The 16,014-nt window shown below is 46.1% G+C and overlaps 1 protein-coding gene across 1 annotated transcript in view; it reads left to right on the top strand.

The window, feature by feature from the left end:
- HSF4 (heat shock transcription factor 4) overlaps nucleotides 1-9,829 on the top strand; it is a 34,483-nt gene extending 24,654 nt beyond the window's left edge. Inside the window, exons 9-11 of the mRNA XM_084812051.1 lie at nucleotides 4,456-4,561; nucleotides 5,349-5,414; nucleotides 8,890-9,829. Coding sequence (XP_084668177.1) covers nucleotides 4,456-4,561; nucleotides 5,349-5,414; nucleotides 8,890-8,949 — 232 coding nt within the window. The 3' untranslated portion in view covers nucleotides 8,950-9,829. The remainder of the gene's footprint in view (nucleotides 1-4,455; nucleotides 4,562-5,348; nucleotides 5,415-8,889) is intronic.
- Nucleotides 9,830-16,014: the final 6,185 nt, after the last annotated feature.

The following is a 16,014-nucleotide window of genomic DNA, read 5'->3' as shown; positions in this document are numbered from 1 at the left end:
CCACCCTGACATTGACTTCCTGGATGTGGGTCTCCACTCTGTGCCTAGTTTTGGCCCCAAAGCGAGCTGAAAGTCGAGAAAAAAGAGGCAGTGTGGTGCTGAAACTTTTCTTTGGTCCAGGGAGACATGCCTCCTGCGGATCAAGGATGAACCGATTAGCCCCAGGATGAAAGTCGTCCCCACCGATCCGGCTGTCCCCTGGATTGGCAGTACTGCCTGTTCAGACCCTCCCGTGCTTCCCGTTGCCATGGTGCAGTCTGTGTTAGACGGCAGAGGGAGCTGCGAGGAGCCACAGCCTGCCACGTCACAGCCCCAGGAACGAAGAAGCGGAAGGGCAGCTCTAGACAGGTGAGGGGAGGAGTGCCACTATGCGCCCCAGCATCGTCCTGCTCCCTGTCTGGCGGATGGAGCATGTTGCAAAAAGACCTTAGCAGCTGTAGCTGTGCAAGTAACGGCTGGTGCTTTGGGGGGCTCCAACTAGCAAAAGGTTGATTAGGACGTGCTTGTCAAATGGGAGGTCTGTGGCTTTTGTGCGGTGGTCTGGAGAAGGTCATGGAGTGGATTCTTCTGCTGTTGCGATAGTCAGATTTGGGACTTATTCTAGTCCATAGCAGCAACAGCTGGGAAGAAGCTGGGTTTTCCACCATAATCTCTGGGCTGTGTGGAGTCATTGGTGAAGGCGAGAGCTGCTCAAGCGTGCTCAGGAGGAGTTTATTCATTTGCAGACAGAGAGAGATGGATTCCTTCTTCAGTTGCTGGACTTTGTATTGCTAGCTGAGGTGTAGCCAACACCTTCCTCACCTCCTGCCCCCATGGCCATGGCTGAAAGATGATACTGAGGTTGAAGATCAAAGGCTTCAGTACCGTCCCCCAGTCTTCCTAGAAATCTGCAAGAATACAAGCTCACGGAGGTCTGGTTCTCTCACTGAGGTGGTAAACCTTAGTCAGGGCTGTACCACTTCAGACTGAAGGTGGGAGCTCATACAACTGAATGCAAACACCCCCCCCCCCGACACACACACAAAATCACGTGGCAGCTAGAAAGCCAGGATGCTAGGGAGAAGGCTCCAGGATGCGCTACATTTGTGACTTTAAAAAAGAAAATCTGTGTGCAATCCATCAGAGTTTGGGGGACTGACAGATGTGGGAACTGTGCACATCAGTACAGGGAATGGATTTAGTATACAAGAGTTTGTCTCAATCAAAGCAACTCATGGTCAGATTATGAATGGTCAGTGTCATGTGATAATGTGGAACATCTGACGTTTTGCAAGTAAATCATGAATATCAAAACAGTAAGGGAAAATCCAAAGGACATAACAGGGAATATTGCAGCAGTATTAGAAGATCACGAAGCATTTTTTAGAAACTCGGTTTATGAGTTTTGATCTGCAATACATTTAATGAAACCAAGAAGAATTTAGAAAGTTAATAACAATATTTAAAAACATCCATTAGACTTTGAGGAGACTGAAGAAATATTGGCCCAACACTTTACATTGTTAGCATTTTAGAAGAAGATCAAGAAGTATTGAATATTGAATAAGTAAGATCTTCTATAAAGTAATCAGAAGCCTCTAATATAAGAAGTTAAATTAAGGGCGCAGTCCTATGCATGTTTAGACAAAGTTTAGACTTCTCTCTGTCTAAGCATGTATAGGATTGCTCCCTAAAGTTCAGACTCTTGAACATAAGATGAAGAGTATCAGGGCCAACCTTACCTTTAGGCAAAGCAAGGTGGCTGATTTTGAGCTACTCCCAGGGGGAGGCACTTGTGGGATTTTCTGTCTCGGGTGTCAAAATAACTTGGCCAGTCTTGCTACAATGCATCCTGACTTGGTGGCTGTCAGGATTTATTCTGAGCGCGGGGGGATAGGTAGCAGCTCAGATTCAGAAGAGGAACAGCCAGAACCGGGGGATGCATTTTCCCAAGCCAGTTCAGATGTGGGTAGGCGTCCTTCTCAGGTTACTAACTCTCAGATAGCTGGGCCTGAAGCCCCCCCTTGCCCCCCTTTGCGAGAAGCCAGGAGGAAGACGAGGAGGAGGAGAGTAGGGGCTGTGACCTAAGAGATGCTAGACTGCGGCGCAGAGCTAAGAGGGAAACGTCAGGGGCGGAGCGCAGACGGCCGGCTGTCAAGGGCTCCTTGGAGGGCTCTCTCAGTCTAACCCAGTAGCCAAGTCCAGACACAGACAAAGGGATTCTTTTCAAATCTTTATTCTTCTTTTACAACTTAACAGCTCTACCGGTAGCAACTAGATCTGAGCAGCAGCATCCCTATGCCCTAAGTTAGAACAGTTGGTCCCCGTTTGAAAGGCAATTACTGGCAGACCCCTGAATATATGGACTAGGGAGAATCCCTCCCCTTTTCCCTTTGATCCTCTGGGCGTAACTGTTCTTTGAGCGCCAACCGGGCGCTACGCCTCCTTTCCGCGCTCTCCATTTGGCGCCGCTCTCTGCGTCTGCACCATGCATCCACCAAGTCTGCTATCCCTGCTCGGTCACTCCCTGGACTGCTTTCAAGTCTAGGAATGCTGGTGGGAGGAATCTCCGCCAGCTGTGGGCCCTGGGAAAGCGGAGCGCGCTCCTCTCCCAGGAGTGACTGCACTTCCTCAGAATCAGAACTACTCTGGGATTCTATGGGCTCAGCGTCCACCCTGACACCAACCCGGTTAGCGATGCGTGAGAGGCGACGTAGGGAAGCATCCTTGGAAGGGCAGGACGTCCCTCCCTAAGTTAGCCTAGCCAGAAAGCCTCCCTTTCAAACTGCGGGCAACTTTCGGTGATCCCCTTTGAATGCCCTGGAGGCACTCCTTTGTAGCCTGAGAGCCTTCGAGGATTTGCATCTGTAATGAACCTGTTGATAAGGAATTAAAGGCCTGAGACTGAAGCCTCTCTGCATGTGTGTGTGTGTGTGTGTGTGAGTGTGTGTGAGTGTGTGAGAGAGTGCATCGGGAAAGAGGGGGCCCAAGGGAAACGTGACAGTGGCAGGGGATGGGGGGAGAACATTCGCTGCTCTGCCCCAGGCAGCAAAACGTCTTGGGCCGGCCCTGGTCACCCTGGCTGCAGAACTGAAACGTCTCTGGAAGGAAGGCGGGCCTTCATCTGCATAGCCCCATCTTGGGATTTGGGTCTTTGGCCGCTTCCACACTAGGTGTTTAGTGTCCGGGGCTCCATGCCCTCCCGCTGAGTAGTGAGGCAACAGAGACTGGCTGTGCAATCCACAAACTCTCTTATTCAGTTAATGGCACCTCTTCGTACTTGGAGCAGCTACAAAGGCTGGCAGCTGTCCTCGGGGCCAAATTAGCTTCATAGCACTTTTGTTAAGAGAGCTGCTGAAAACAGGGCAGTGGCCTTCCTGCCATGTCTGGCAGGCTCTTTCTGGGCTCCTCCCTTCAGGGAGTAGCCTCCGACCCAACTTCCGACGGGCAGCTAATCTGGTGGGACGCCTCCCACCTCCTCTCGGCTCCGCCCGCTTAACCCGGCGGCGAGCTCTGGCATTTGTTAGTTCCGCTGCTCCCTCCCCCTCCGACAGAGGCCAGGTTCCCACGGGAGCAGGGAAGAGGGTCTCTGAGCCTGGCCCTCCTGCTTGATAAGCCCCTGGGAAGGTTCTTCGTTGGCTCCTGAGGAGTCTTGGGGTATTTCCTCCCCTGCTCCCTGTCTCAGATGGGCTTCTTCTAGCTCTGTTTCCGAATCTGAATCAGAGTCAGAAACCAAACTGGGGAGCTTGGGCCCAGTCCTGACATTTAGCATGAAATGATGATGCTTTGCTCACTCACACGTGACATCCATTTGTAATCCTCCTGGGTTTTCCCAGTGCTGCTTCAGTCTTTCTTTTAAAGACTTTTTTTGAGAAGGAATGAAGAGTAGCTCAGTCTTCACAGATGCTCCTTAGTGCCACTCTTTGTCTTGTCTTTTTTAAGACATGAGGTTCCCTGTTTGGTGTGAGCAGTGGCACAGCTAGGTGATTTATGACCATGAACTTAATAATCCGGGGGGTGGGGGGTAGATGGCCATGTGTATTGCTTCAGTTGTGAAATGCACAACAAGCGTTTCTCCCACCCACCCACACCTCCTGACTGCCTTTCCATGCTTTACAACTACTTCTATATGTTAGAATGTTAGAATAATAAAAATATTATTTTTAGAATTAAAAAATAATAATCTGAGCATGTCCATCAGTTGAAGACTGATGATGTAATGGACAGAATGCAGGACTTAAGTGACGGGTTCAAATATTGGCCCAGCCATGAAGCAGATTCATGATTGTCTTCCCTCAGCCTAGCCTACCTCACAGGGTCATTGTGAGGATAAAATGAGGGGTTGGGCAAAACACGATGTACTTGCCTTTTGCTTCTTGGAGAACTGATGGGAGAGAGAGAGTTGATCCACATACTGTCTCTATGAACTTGTATACTGAATCCTTGTGGGCAACTGTTTCCCTTGTATTTTCTCAGAGCAGAAATGTCTGATCCTCTGGATGGTGCTGATTTGAATCTGGAAGGCCTTCAGATCCTGCTGAGAAACCAGCAGTACAATCTGGAAGCTGGCAACGCTCTGGATGTAAGGGTTTTTTTTTTTAAAAATCTATGTTTACCCATCACCATTCTTATTCCTAAACCTTGTGAAGGCCACTGTCAGAGCAGAGTTCATTCTTTGAGTTCATCAGCTCGCATATCTTTAATTAAAAGATCTGTGAAGTGGAAACTTCAAAAGACAAGCTTTGAGAATCTCAAGTTGTGCTGGAAAAAATCACGAGTCCTGGCTGATTTGGCGTTCAGCAGCCACCTTACCCTAACTTGGGGCAGTATCCAATGGCGTCATTCTGTTAGCGCAAATGATATTGCACTAGCAGAAACTATGTTCTGAACTGGGCGCAAAAGAAGAATCCAAATAAAGTTACATTTGTGTAAGCACAGCTGTGCAATTGGTTGTGCATTATGCTGGTGCAACCCGTTGCACATAATTCTTGCGCAACCCGTTGCGCAACCGCTTGCCCAAGCCGTTGCACAAACATAATGGGCAGCTGCTTGCGCAGTGGAAAGATTCAGTGGCGCTCTGCTAGTGCTGTTTGAGTTTGCAGGATTACACCGTTGGATGCGGCTCATCGTGTTTGCTTTCCTATTTATTTGGCTGCTTTCATTGCCGCAAAGAAAACTCGAGATTTTTTTTTAAAAAAAGAATGGCTAAAAACGGTTTCCTGCAGTCTGATTAACAGAAACCACAATGGCTGGGATCCTACTGTAGAATTTTAAAATAATTTTTGGTTGAGAATCGGGCAAAACCTACCATCTCGCTTGTTTGTTAGCTGCTGTTCATTTTCTAAGAAAGTCTGCCTTGTTTCGGTCAGGTCTTCAACCCTGCTATAGCTGCAAGTGAATGGAATTTGAATGACGTGGAGGCCAATTTGTCCTCGGTAAGAGATCTGTGTGCAGGATGGGAAGGGGACACATCTAAACACACATGCACTCATCTGCTGCGTTGACCTGGGAGGAAATGGCTGGACCCTGACCAAACTAGGGTTGCTTCCACACTGTTTTATGCATTTATTACATTTCTAATCTGCCCAATAACTAATGTTCTCTAGCCATTTCCTGCCACAATTAGCATGCTTAACAGCACAATCCTATATGTGTCTACACAGACGTAAGCCCTCCCTATTGAACTCAATAGGTGTAGGCAAGTGGATATAAAACTGCACCCTAATTCATTCAGGGTGCAATCTTATGCTTGCTTAGATAGAAAACAAGCTCTACAATTCTATGTAGAGTTGTACATATGCATGGCTGGCTGGGGAATGCGGGGAGATGTAGGACTTTTTTCTGTAAATGTGCATAGGATTGCACACGCAATTACGGTAAATCCAAATGTTACTGCCAAAGCCATTTCTTGGCAACTCTTGGCCATAGTTGGCCCTTTAATTAGCTGTCTGCTATTTACAGTAAATCCCTCTGCTTGTTAATTATTTTATTTTTTCATCATCACAATTGTGCAAATGATAGTGGGGAAAAGGAGACCTTTACTGAATGGAACTTACTTCTGAGTAAACTTGTATCAGGATTTTGTCTGTGGGCATGTCCCTTGCTGGGATTATTATGGGGGAATGCTGCACTATATTTAAACGCCTTGTGGAACCACCATTTCAGTTATGCTTCCAGCTGACTGAGGAAGACAAATGCCTCCGCAGCAAAGTCACCTTAGGAGATACGCTGGGAAGGGCGAGGGCAGGATCAGCTTGTACAGCAGCCTACTCCAATCTGACACCATCAGATGTGTTGGCCCAGGAATGCAGATGATGGTAGCTGTAATCCAATGCATCTGGCAGGCATGAGGTTGGGGAAGGCTGCTGAATGGAATGCAGTCAGAACATATGTAAGTATTACGGGTGAAATCCAATATAAGGCCTACTTAGAGTAGACGCATTGAAATGAAAGGTTTGCATTGGTCATTTAAGTCCTATTTATTTCAGTAAGTCTACTCTAAAGATGGCATATGTTGGATTTTACCCTATGATACCCCCCAGAGGAATAATTGTACCTTCTCTGACAACTTGATAGGGAAATCCCACCACATGGTTTGTGCATAACTGGCTCAAGCCAGATGCAGAAATCAAAATCCGCTGCATAGGCTGATAGTTCTGGAAGGCAAAAACAGGCCGTTTAGTCTCACCCTTTGCCAGCTCCTGAGCAACGATATGCAGATAGAGCAGAGAGCAACTGCATGGCACAATGCGGCACGGTGTGATCATAGCCTGTCCTTTTTTCTTCCATGCGTGACCCATTGTACTATCACTGCTGCTATTATTGTTGCTGTTCTTGTTATTTCTTGTTATTATTTTTAACCTAGGTAGTACAGTGGCTAACATACTGTGGTTGGTGAAGCAGAAAGGCCTGGCGTCAATGACGAACGTGAACCAGACCTGGAGGAAAATGTTTAAAAGCAGCAAGGAGTGTAGCAAGGAAGGACAGGGGAGACATTTCCTTTCCTCGGTGCTTTCCTTTTTGTGTAAAAAGCAGAACCCTTAAACCAGGGGTGGGGAACCTCAGCCCGGGGTGCCAAATCTGCGCCAAGGTCAAGGGTAGGCCTGGTCGGGCGCCAGGCGAGGAGGGCCCGCAGCTTAGCAGGGGCCCTCTTCACCGTTGCAACACGCTTGTTCACCTTCCTCTCGCTCTGATCCAGACAACGGCGGCGATGGTGGTGGTGAGGAAGAGGAGTAGATGCCCCTGCCTCCTTGCGCAGCGGCTCCCTGCAGCGGGTGGTGGTGAGGAGGAGGAGGAGCAGCGGGTGACAGTGGCAGTGAGAAGAGGGAGGGGGCCCATGGAGGGTGTCTTGCCCAAGGGCACTCAAAAACCTGGAGCAAACCCTGCCTCCTGGGGTCCCACTCCAGCCCTCTGGGGTTCACCAGATGGCCACGACCCCCTCCCGGGCCCCTTTCCCCCGACCACCAATCATTTGATGGTTTCCTGGGGGCTGACTCCACGGGCGATTTGCTGCGAGCTGGCTGCGTTTGGAGGTTGTCTGGGGCACTTGCGGGCTGCCATCCCACAGCCACCCCAGAGCTTTTCACAGAAAAACCGGATTTCCTGAGACTTCTTAAAGTCCGATTCTTTTCCTCAAGTCAGGTTCTCCGCACTATAGTTGCCGTGTGCCCCAACCCCCGCATTTACCTCAGGTACGCTAGCCCTGCCCAGGGGTGTGCCTTTCACCATGACCCAGGTCAAGGGGTGTTTCCTGTCCCTGTCTTTCCCAGCACAAATATATGTCTGTCTACTCAGAAGTAACTCCCCTTGTGGTCAGTGTTCCCAAAATGCACACTCCCAGAGTTACCGAGATTCCCATGAATCGAAATAACGCATTTAGGAGGCTTAAAGCTGTGTCAAAGCTGCGAGTCTTTGATGTTCGCTTCCTTGCTTTTTGGAAGTAATTAATTCGCAGCTTTGCTCCTTCGCAGCATTGGGAGCTTCAGGAGAAAGGGGATTAGAAAGGGTGCTGGTTGGAGCCACGGTGCTACAAGTATTCAGAGGGTTAACTCTCCGAAAGGCTGTGAAGTGCTATGTCAAAGCTGCGAGCCTTTGATGTCTGTTTCCTCACTTCTCGGAAGTAATTAATTTGCAGCTTCGCTCCTTCACGGTATCGGGAGCTCCAAGGGAGGGAGAAGGCTGCAGCTGTGTTTTCCTAACATTTGCTTAGCTGTAAGGAAGGACAGGGCACGGGGAAGCCTCTTGCATTGGTTGATTGGCCCCTGGCAGTCCGATGACATTCACTCCAAACCCCCCACTCCACCCAAAAGTATGCTACTGTGAAGCAACTTAGAATGGTACGGTGCACTTGTTCGTGGAGCCTTGCACGATTCCCTGAAAAATCCGGGTAATCCTCCATTCACTTCTCCTCCCATTGTTGTAGAGATCCCCCTCTGGTGTTTGTGCAGTTCTTTTGCCATTCTAAAAGGTTGAAATGCCTCCCCAGAGGCTGAGTTACTGGCAGTAAGAACTTAGGCTGGTATTTTTGGCTCTGCCCCTTTTGCCCTTGGCCATGCCCCTTTTGACTTCAGCCCTGCCCACCACTGGAATGCGGCCCCTGAAAGCTTCTCTGAAACTGTATCCAGCTCTCGGGCTGAAAGAGGTTCAACACCCCCGCTGTACACATGATTGGACAGGCACATACATAAAATACACATGGGAGCTAACTCATGTCTCGTTTGACCCTTAGAGAAGCCACTTTTGCCTCAGTCCCCATCTCCCATCTACATTTGGTGAAAATAGTGATCTGCTTTGCAGGGTCGTTGCCAGCATAACTGAGGTCATGTTAATGCTTGACCAGTATTCTAACCATTACCACCCCTCCTATTTCTCTCTGTCTTTGTATAATCATGCCTTGTTTGTATTTTGTAGTTTGTATTTTTGCATCAAGAAGCAGAAGCTCACTGTGGATCTGGTGAAGATTGCAAATAAGATGTCCTTCTGAGTGTTATCCTCAGTTTAATGCCTCTTGCCCAGGTACAGCCTGAAGCTGACTTTTCACACATAGAAAATATGGATTATGAAGTGACTGTTTACCATTCAGAGGCTGGTTTTGCTGACACAAGTGTCCCTAGAAGTATATGGCATGGGTCTCCTCTAATGGCACCTACAAAGCTCTTCACTCCCTATCCCCTTAAAAAAAAGTTTTTAATTTTAAAAAATGGAAAAACCTTAGAGCTCCAGGTTCTCTTTCCCATTCCTTAACCTGCCGCTGATCTGCAAGGCCAAGGGGTAAAAGGAGAGAGAAAGCACAAGGCAAAGGGCTAGAGGAGAGAGAAAGTGCAAGGCTAGAAGCTAGGAGGGGGAAGAAACAGTAAGGTAAATAGGTTAGGGGAGAGAGATAGTGAAGGTAGAGGCTGGGAGTGGAGAGAAACAGTAAGACAAAGTTGTGAGTGGGAGAAAAGGAGCAAGGCTAGGGGCAAGGAGTGGGAGATACTGATCTGAAGATGGTAGAAAAATAGTGAGGCTAGAGGCTGGGTGGGAAGAAGAAATAGCAAGGTAGAGGGGAGAGAAAGAGGAAGCCTAGGGGCTAGGAAGGGAGAGAAAGACAGGTAGGGATGGAAGGAAAAGAAAGAGTGAGGAAAGAGATTTGGGGAGAGAAATAGTGAGGCTAGAGGCTGGGAGTGGGCGGGGAGAGAGAGCGAGAGAAAGAGAGCAAAGAGAAAAGGTCTGTGTGGCAGAAGAAGATTGGGCAGGCCAGGAAGCAACACTTTCCATTTCCCCCTCCCAACCTCTAGCCTCACTATTTCTCTCCCCCACGACCACTTCTTGACTAGCCAGGGCCCCACAGCAGCCATTGTGTGACTAGCCACATCCCCCGTGGGAGCCATTTTGTGGTGGTGCCTGCAGCAGTTTCTGAAATTCCCAAATGTGCCCAGAGGTCCAAAAATGTTGGGGACTCCGATGTATGTATCCCAGAGATCAGTACGCCAATTTCATGAAGAACTTAGATACTTTTCCTTTTTACCTTTTGTCTCCTGTGCTCTGCAGTCTCTGTGACTGTGTGTTGGGATGGATGGTAGAGTATAGTGGTCTTGAATACTATGCGTCCAGTGATTCTATCTGCAGTTCCCTACAGCAGGGTTGGGTAAGGTGTAGCCCATGTGGCCCTCACCACTGCCATCCCACTGAAATCCATGGTGGCAACAGCCAAAACATCGGCAGTTTGCCAAATGCTACGAAAGGCTAAAATGGACAAATTTGCCTTGATAGTAAACTAAACCATTTAGCCTTCTGAAGCCAGAATTGTTCAGGCACAATCTTCCTTCGCCAGGACAAAATGATTGATGGAAGGCTCAAACCAAATCAGCTCTTGGCTTTGAGACAATTTAGGGCATGTCACATGCCTACAGAGGAAACTCTCATATTGTGCTGTGACCACCTCGTGGGAATTTCTAAGAGTTATGGCTTGAGAGGGCTAATGGTGAATTCTCTGGTCCTGCCCAGCTAAGTTCTCTGGATTTTCTGGTGGGCAGCCATGACAGACCACCTTCTGTTCTTAATGTAGATTTTTAGAGACCTAGTTCTAGATTATTATGGCTATTTTATCCATTCCTGGGCTGTTTATTGTTTTGCTTTATATTGTATTTTATTCTTTTAAATATATTGTATTTTATGTATTTTTAATTGTCATGTGGCATTTTAGTTTTCTAACTGATTGTAATCTGCCTGGTGAATATAGTTACTGAGTGGATTAGAAATATACTATATTAATATAATCAGGGCTGCGGTGGCTTAGTGGTTAAGACGCTGAACTGCAGACTGGAAGGTCGGCAGGTCAGCAGTTCGAGACCCGAGTGCTGCGTGACGGAGTGAGCTCCCGTCTTCAGTCCCAGCTTCTGCCAACCTAGCAGTTCGAAAGCAAGAAATTGCAAGTAGATAAATAGGTACCGCCTTGGCGGGGAAGGTAACAGCATTCCGTGCACCTCGGTGTTCAGTCATGCTGGCCACATGACCACGGAAGCATCTTCGGACAGCGCTGGCTCTTCGGCTTAGAAACGGGGATGAGCACCGCACCCTAGAGTCGGACACGACTGGTTGGGGACACCTTTACCTTAAATTAATATTATAACAACAACGACGACCAGCCTTTCCCAACCTGGTGCCCTCCAGATGTTTGGATGTCAAGTCATATCAGTCCCAGTCAGCATGACCAATGGTCAGGAATGCTGGAAGTTGTGGTCCAAAACATCTGGAGGACACCAGGTTGGGAAAGCTGCTATAGATGTATCTTTAGTGCTGTTGACAGTGAAATGGTTAAATTTGGTTAAATCTCAAACACTGGTTACTGTACCCAGAGGTTGTTTGGGAGATACAAAGGGAGACTGGCTGATTGCCAGTCTGTTATTTCCATCCCACAGTCCTCCCTGTGACAAAATGGTCACATGTGGTGACATGAGAGGGATGTGTCAGAGAGCTGTGTGGAGGACGTGGGAGCCTGAGTGGAGCTCCAAATAGCAAATCAAGGGTAACAAATAGCCATGTCTTTGTAATTTGTCAGTTCTGTTTTTGGCCTGGAATTATTTATTTACAGGAGGGGAAAGTCAAATGCTTGAGGTGAGAGGCTGTAAAAATGCTCCAGAGCCCCTGGGTAATGCTCATGGACCCCAAGGATTCCACAGAAACCTGGATGAAAAACACTGCGTTAAGAATCTATTATTATTATTATTATTATTATTATTATTATTATTATTATTATATATTGTAGCAACTTTTTAGGATTGGGTAGTCTAAAAGGACAAAAATAAATACATTGGCTGATTTGCTTGGTATCGGATGCCCACCAAAATGGACCACTCCCTTATTTTATGAAACCAAAATTCCACTTCTCCTGTGAGGGAGTTGATGATAATCCACATTTTATTTGGAACCCTGACAATTCATGTTAGCATCTTCGTCCAGCCCGTGTGCTCATAGAAACGCCCTTCACTTTCTGTGTTCCTAGGGAGAGATGTCATTCTGGAAAGCATCTGTCAGCACCTCGTCAGCCACCAAAACCTTTGGGGAGCAACCTTATGAATGTACCTGAAAGTTCAACTCTTTACACTCAGTCTGGAACTGCAGCTTCCTTCTTGTCCCTTGTGTTCTTAAAAAGCCACAATCTTGCGGTATTAAACCTGACATCTCCACATGCGAATGACGAGTGATCTTTTGCTTGGCCTGATGAGACTATATGTGCCACCTTGTTTCTCCTGTGGGAACATCTCCCTGTCTGAATGTAAAAAAGTGGAGTCAGTCACTCACAACTGATGCACAAATGTGTATTGTTGTTTCTCTGTCAAAAGTCATCACAATTAGCCACCATCCTTGTTTTCACTGCCCAACTTCTCCAGTGATAAAAGGGGATTACCTGGTTTTCTGGAATTCCCACCATATTACAAAGGAGACATCTTTTTCCCCCTCTCCCTCTCTTTTTCCCTCCTGCTACTGACAATGTGAGGAGACGGCGCAATCATTAAAGAGATTCAAAACTTCCCATGATGGATCTGGAGAGGTATCCCACACTGCCCTTATTCCTGTCCATTATCCTATACCTCCTGCCTCATTATCAGAACTCAAAAGAGCATCTCTTACATGGGCCAGATGTTCCATCATTATATAAGTTCTGTTTTGACACTGTGCCAAAACGTGACATTAGCCAGATCAGCTTGGCAAATAAATCAAGCTTGGAGATGGCTGAGTGTATTACTTGTTCACGCAAAACAATTGTGCTAGATCCAAAATGAATGGGGGGGGGGGAATCTAACACAAACTTGGTTATGCTTTGCAAATATTTTAATGTATATTCTTTGAATTATAGTATTATTTCAGAGCTAAAAAAATGTATAGATCATTGATGTCTATATCCTGCAACGTTGAACTTCAAAACGCAAAATTTGAAAATTTGCCAAATTTTGAATGTAAGTGAATTTTTTGTTTCAACTCCAATTTGCACCAATCTTTGAAGACCTGGGGTCTGGAGTGACTTTTAGGGAGTTATCACATGCCTTTAAATTGCAGTATGAGAAGCAACCTGCAGAAATCTGTAGGCTTTGTGTATTGCAGATGCAACACTGGCTTCCTGTATACTACACACAACACCCTCCTTCTCCCCGTTTCCTTCTCCCCCCCCCTTTCCCTTATCACCTTTCCCTGAGCCATTAACTACTAGGTTACCCCAAGATAACACACTCCCCTTACTCTCTCCTTCCCTTGTTGGTCTGCACTGACACCATGGTTAATGCTAATAACAGTTCCCTTCAACTAACATTTGAAACCAGGGTTCATCATTAGTTTGCAACTTCTGATGTAAAGGGATTCTGGTCAGTATTAACCTTGTTTAATGTTGGTGTAGAAGATATGTGCTGAACCCTGGTTAAGGCAAACAAAGGGAGGGAGGGATGTATTTGCATCAGAAAGGAGAGGTGGGGAGTGAGCACATGTTGCTAAGGTTCCTGATTTCCAAACCATGGTTTGCTGGTCCTAGCTTTTATTTTTATAGTCATAGTCTAATTGTACTCTGTAGAGTGTTCCAAACTATATCTGTTTAGGGATATTTACATACAAGGTTACCCCAACCGAGGGCCACTGGGGGGCTGCACCTCCTGCCTCCCAGGATGAACATCATCACACGGGGGGAGACCAAGCTGGTCCTATACATCCATCATTGGTGTATTTGCTTTCCTTCCCCTCCTTCCTCCCACTCCCTTTTCCTTTTGTGTTGTGTCTTTTAGATTGTAGGCCCAAGGGCAGGGACTTTCTTAACATTCATCTTTGTAAGCCACTTTTGAGAGCCTTTTTTGGCTGAAGAGTAGGGTAAAAACACCCTAAATAAATAAATAAACATGTTGGTTGATTGACCCAATGTAACATGATCATGGTAGATTCAAGGGTGAGGATTTTTCCAGACAGCAGCTCCCCTGATAGGGGGTTACACTGACCGAGCACTGAAACAAAAGCACAGGAATTAGCAACTGCCAAGAAGTGGTATGAAAATTCCTGGACAATCTTTGCATTGGACTGTCATCCATTCAGTCCTCGCTGGTTCCTTTGTGTGCCATTTGGACCACTCGTGGCTATCAGCACAGTTCCTGGTTGGCATGGAAGGATTTGGGCCACTATCTGAAAAGATCTTCCTGGTCCCAGAAGCACCCATAAATGGGGTTCTGCTACTTCAGGGACAGTGTGTTCCTATAAAATGCTCCTACTGAGGCAGCTGTGGAGTAGACGTAATTCCAGAATTACTCTAGTAACGAGATTGGTGCATACGCCATTTCCACACAAAGTCCCTCTGGGGAATTTCAAATTGCATGTAAATGAAGTTCTAGGAAAAAAAGGTAACGGGTGTTTCAGATCCTGCAGAATGAGAATGTATTACTTGGCTTTCTTAGTATTTACAAAATTTGGCAGAGTCATGTTTTTATTTACTGCGATACTTCGACATCAAAACTATATCAGGCTTTATACCAATTTGTCATGGCTTCTGGGACTTGTAGTTTGGTGAATGTACTAAGAATTCTCATTTAAGAGATCTCTTAACGCCACCCTCCCAGGTGGAGCAGGAATGACTGTTAAAGTAGTTCAGGTCAGTAGCGTGTTAAATCTATAGGGACAGAGAAAGCAAGGACTTGGGAAAGGGTTAATTTGAGACAAGGTCCATCAATGCTAAATCCTGAAATACTGTATTCAATGCAAGGGCTTGGACCTAGAACATGGTACCTCATAACAGTACCTCTGAGCATCTGCAGAGTGCCTTCATTACTGAATAAGCACACCAGCAGACCCCTGCCACATGTGTATTATGAAGGCATAGACTTCTGAGGAGACTTTACTCCTGGCAACTCGTTTAGAAATTAAGCACAGTTTAAATGGTTGTGGTAATACATGTGTGGAAGGCGGTGGGGGAAAAGGGTTGTTTGAGTGCTTTGCTTTTGTTACAATGTTCCTGCATCTGAAATAATTATCTGGAGTTTATGATGCCTCTGCCATCTTTTCTTGTGGCAGAAGGTTGAATTTCTTAGCAAAGTAGAGCTTTGCTTGCAATAAGGGTAGTTCTTATAGCTGCGATCCTATCCATACTTACTAGGGAATATGTTCCATTGGACACAGTGTTAATCAGGGATATTATTCTATAGGATTATAGGCTAGTTGTTTATTAGCTCTATCAGTATTTTGTAAATCACTGTTGTGTATTGAAACTACTGACCTATCCATCCATAGTTACAAAAGGAAGGGGCAGAACAATAAAAATGGTGACTGTAAAGGGTATATGACTAGTTTTATTGTAGTTCACGCCCTGACTAATAATATGTATTTTTCTTTTAATCTTACACATTTTTCTAGATTGGGTAGACGTTGCTTCCAATGATACAGTTGCACAATTTTCTTTTTACAATATAGATTAAGAAAAAGTTAGCTTTGTGATTATGAAAGTCATTTACTAGAAAACACACTCCTATTTCTGTAGTTTTATTTGAAAAAGTAGAAATCAAGGGGAAGTGAAAAGCCTCTGGTTCAATGCATTTTTCTTGAAAGGCAGTGCATGATTGTATTTCTTGGCTGTTTTATGCTTTGATACTTGATGTTGATGTGAGCCTGCAATTTTGCACGTTGTACATTTGTAAAGTTTTACAAGGTATGCTAATTAAAAGGTTTTATTCTGTCCTAATTTAGTTTTGCTTCAGCAAGCTGTTATTTTCCTTTGATTTATTTCTCTCTGTGTAAATATTAATGATACCCAGTGTCAGAGAAATAGGCTTATCTATCTGTTCACACTGTAATCCTGCCTTTCCTCTAAGGAGGTTGGCGTGGGTTGCTGGTGGTATATACAGCCAGGGCCAGAAATATTGGAACAAGGATAACTGTTTTGGCAGTTGGCCTCTACACCACCACATTGAAGTTGAAAGGAAACACACCCAGATGGGAGCGAAGTCAGGATTTGCAGCTGTAATTCAAGGGGTTTGACAAAAGTGGGGCACTAACCATTCAGGAAGGACAGCCAGTGGCATACACACACAC

This window comes from Heloderma suspectum, chromosome 8 (assembly GCF_057233095.1).
Source record: "Heloderma suspectum isolate Gila_16-S chromosome 8, 16-S_ref, whole genome shotgun sequence".
Taxonomy (NCBI): Eukaryota; Metazoa; Chordata; class Lepidosauria; order Squamata; family Helodermatidae; genus Heloderma; species Heloderma suspectum.
Note: the sequence above shows the minus strand (reverse complement) of the source record. Positions and strands in the feature narration are given on the sequence as shown.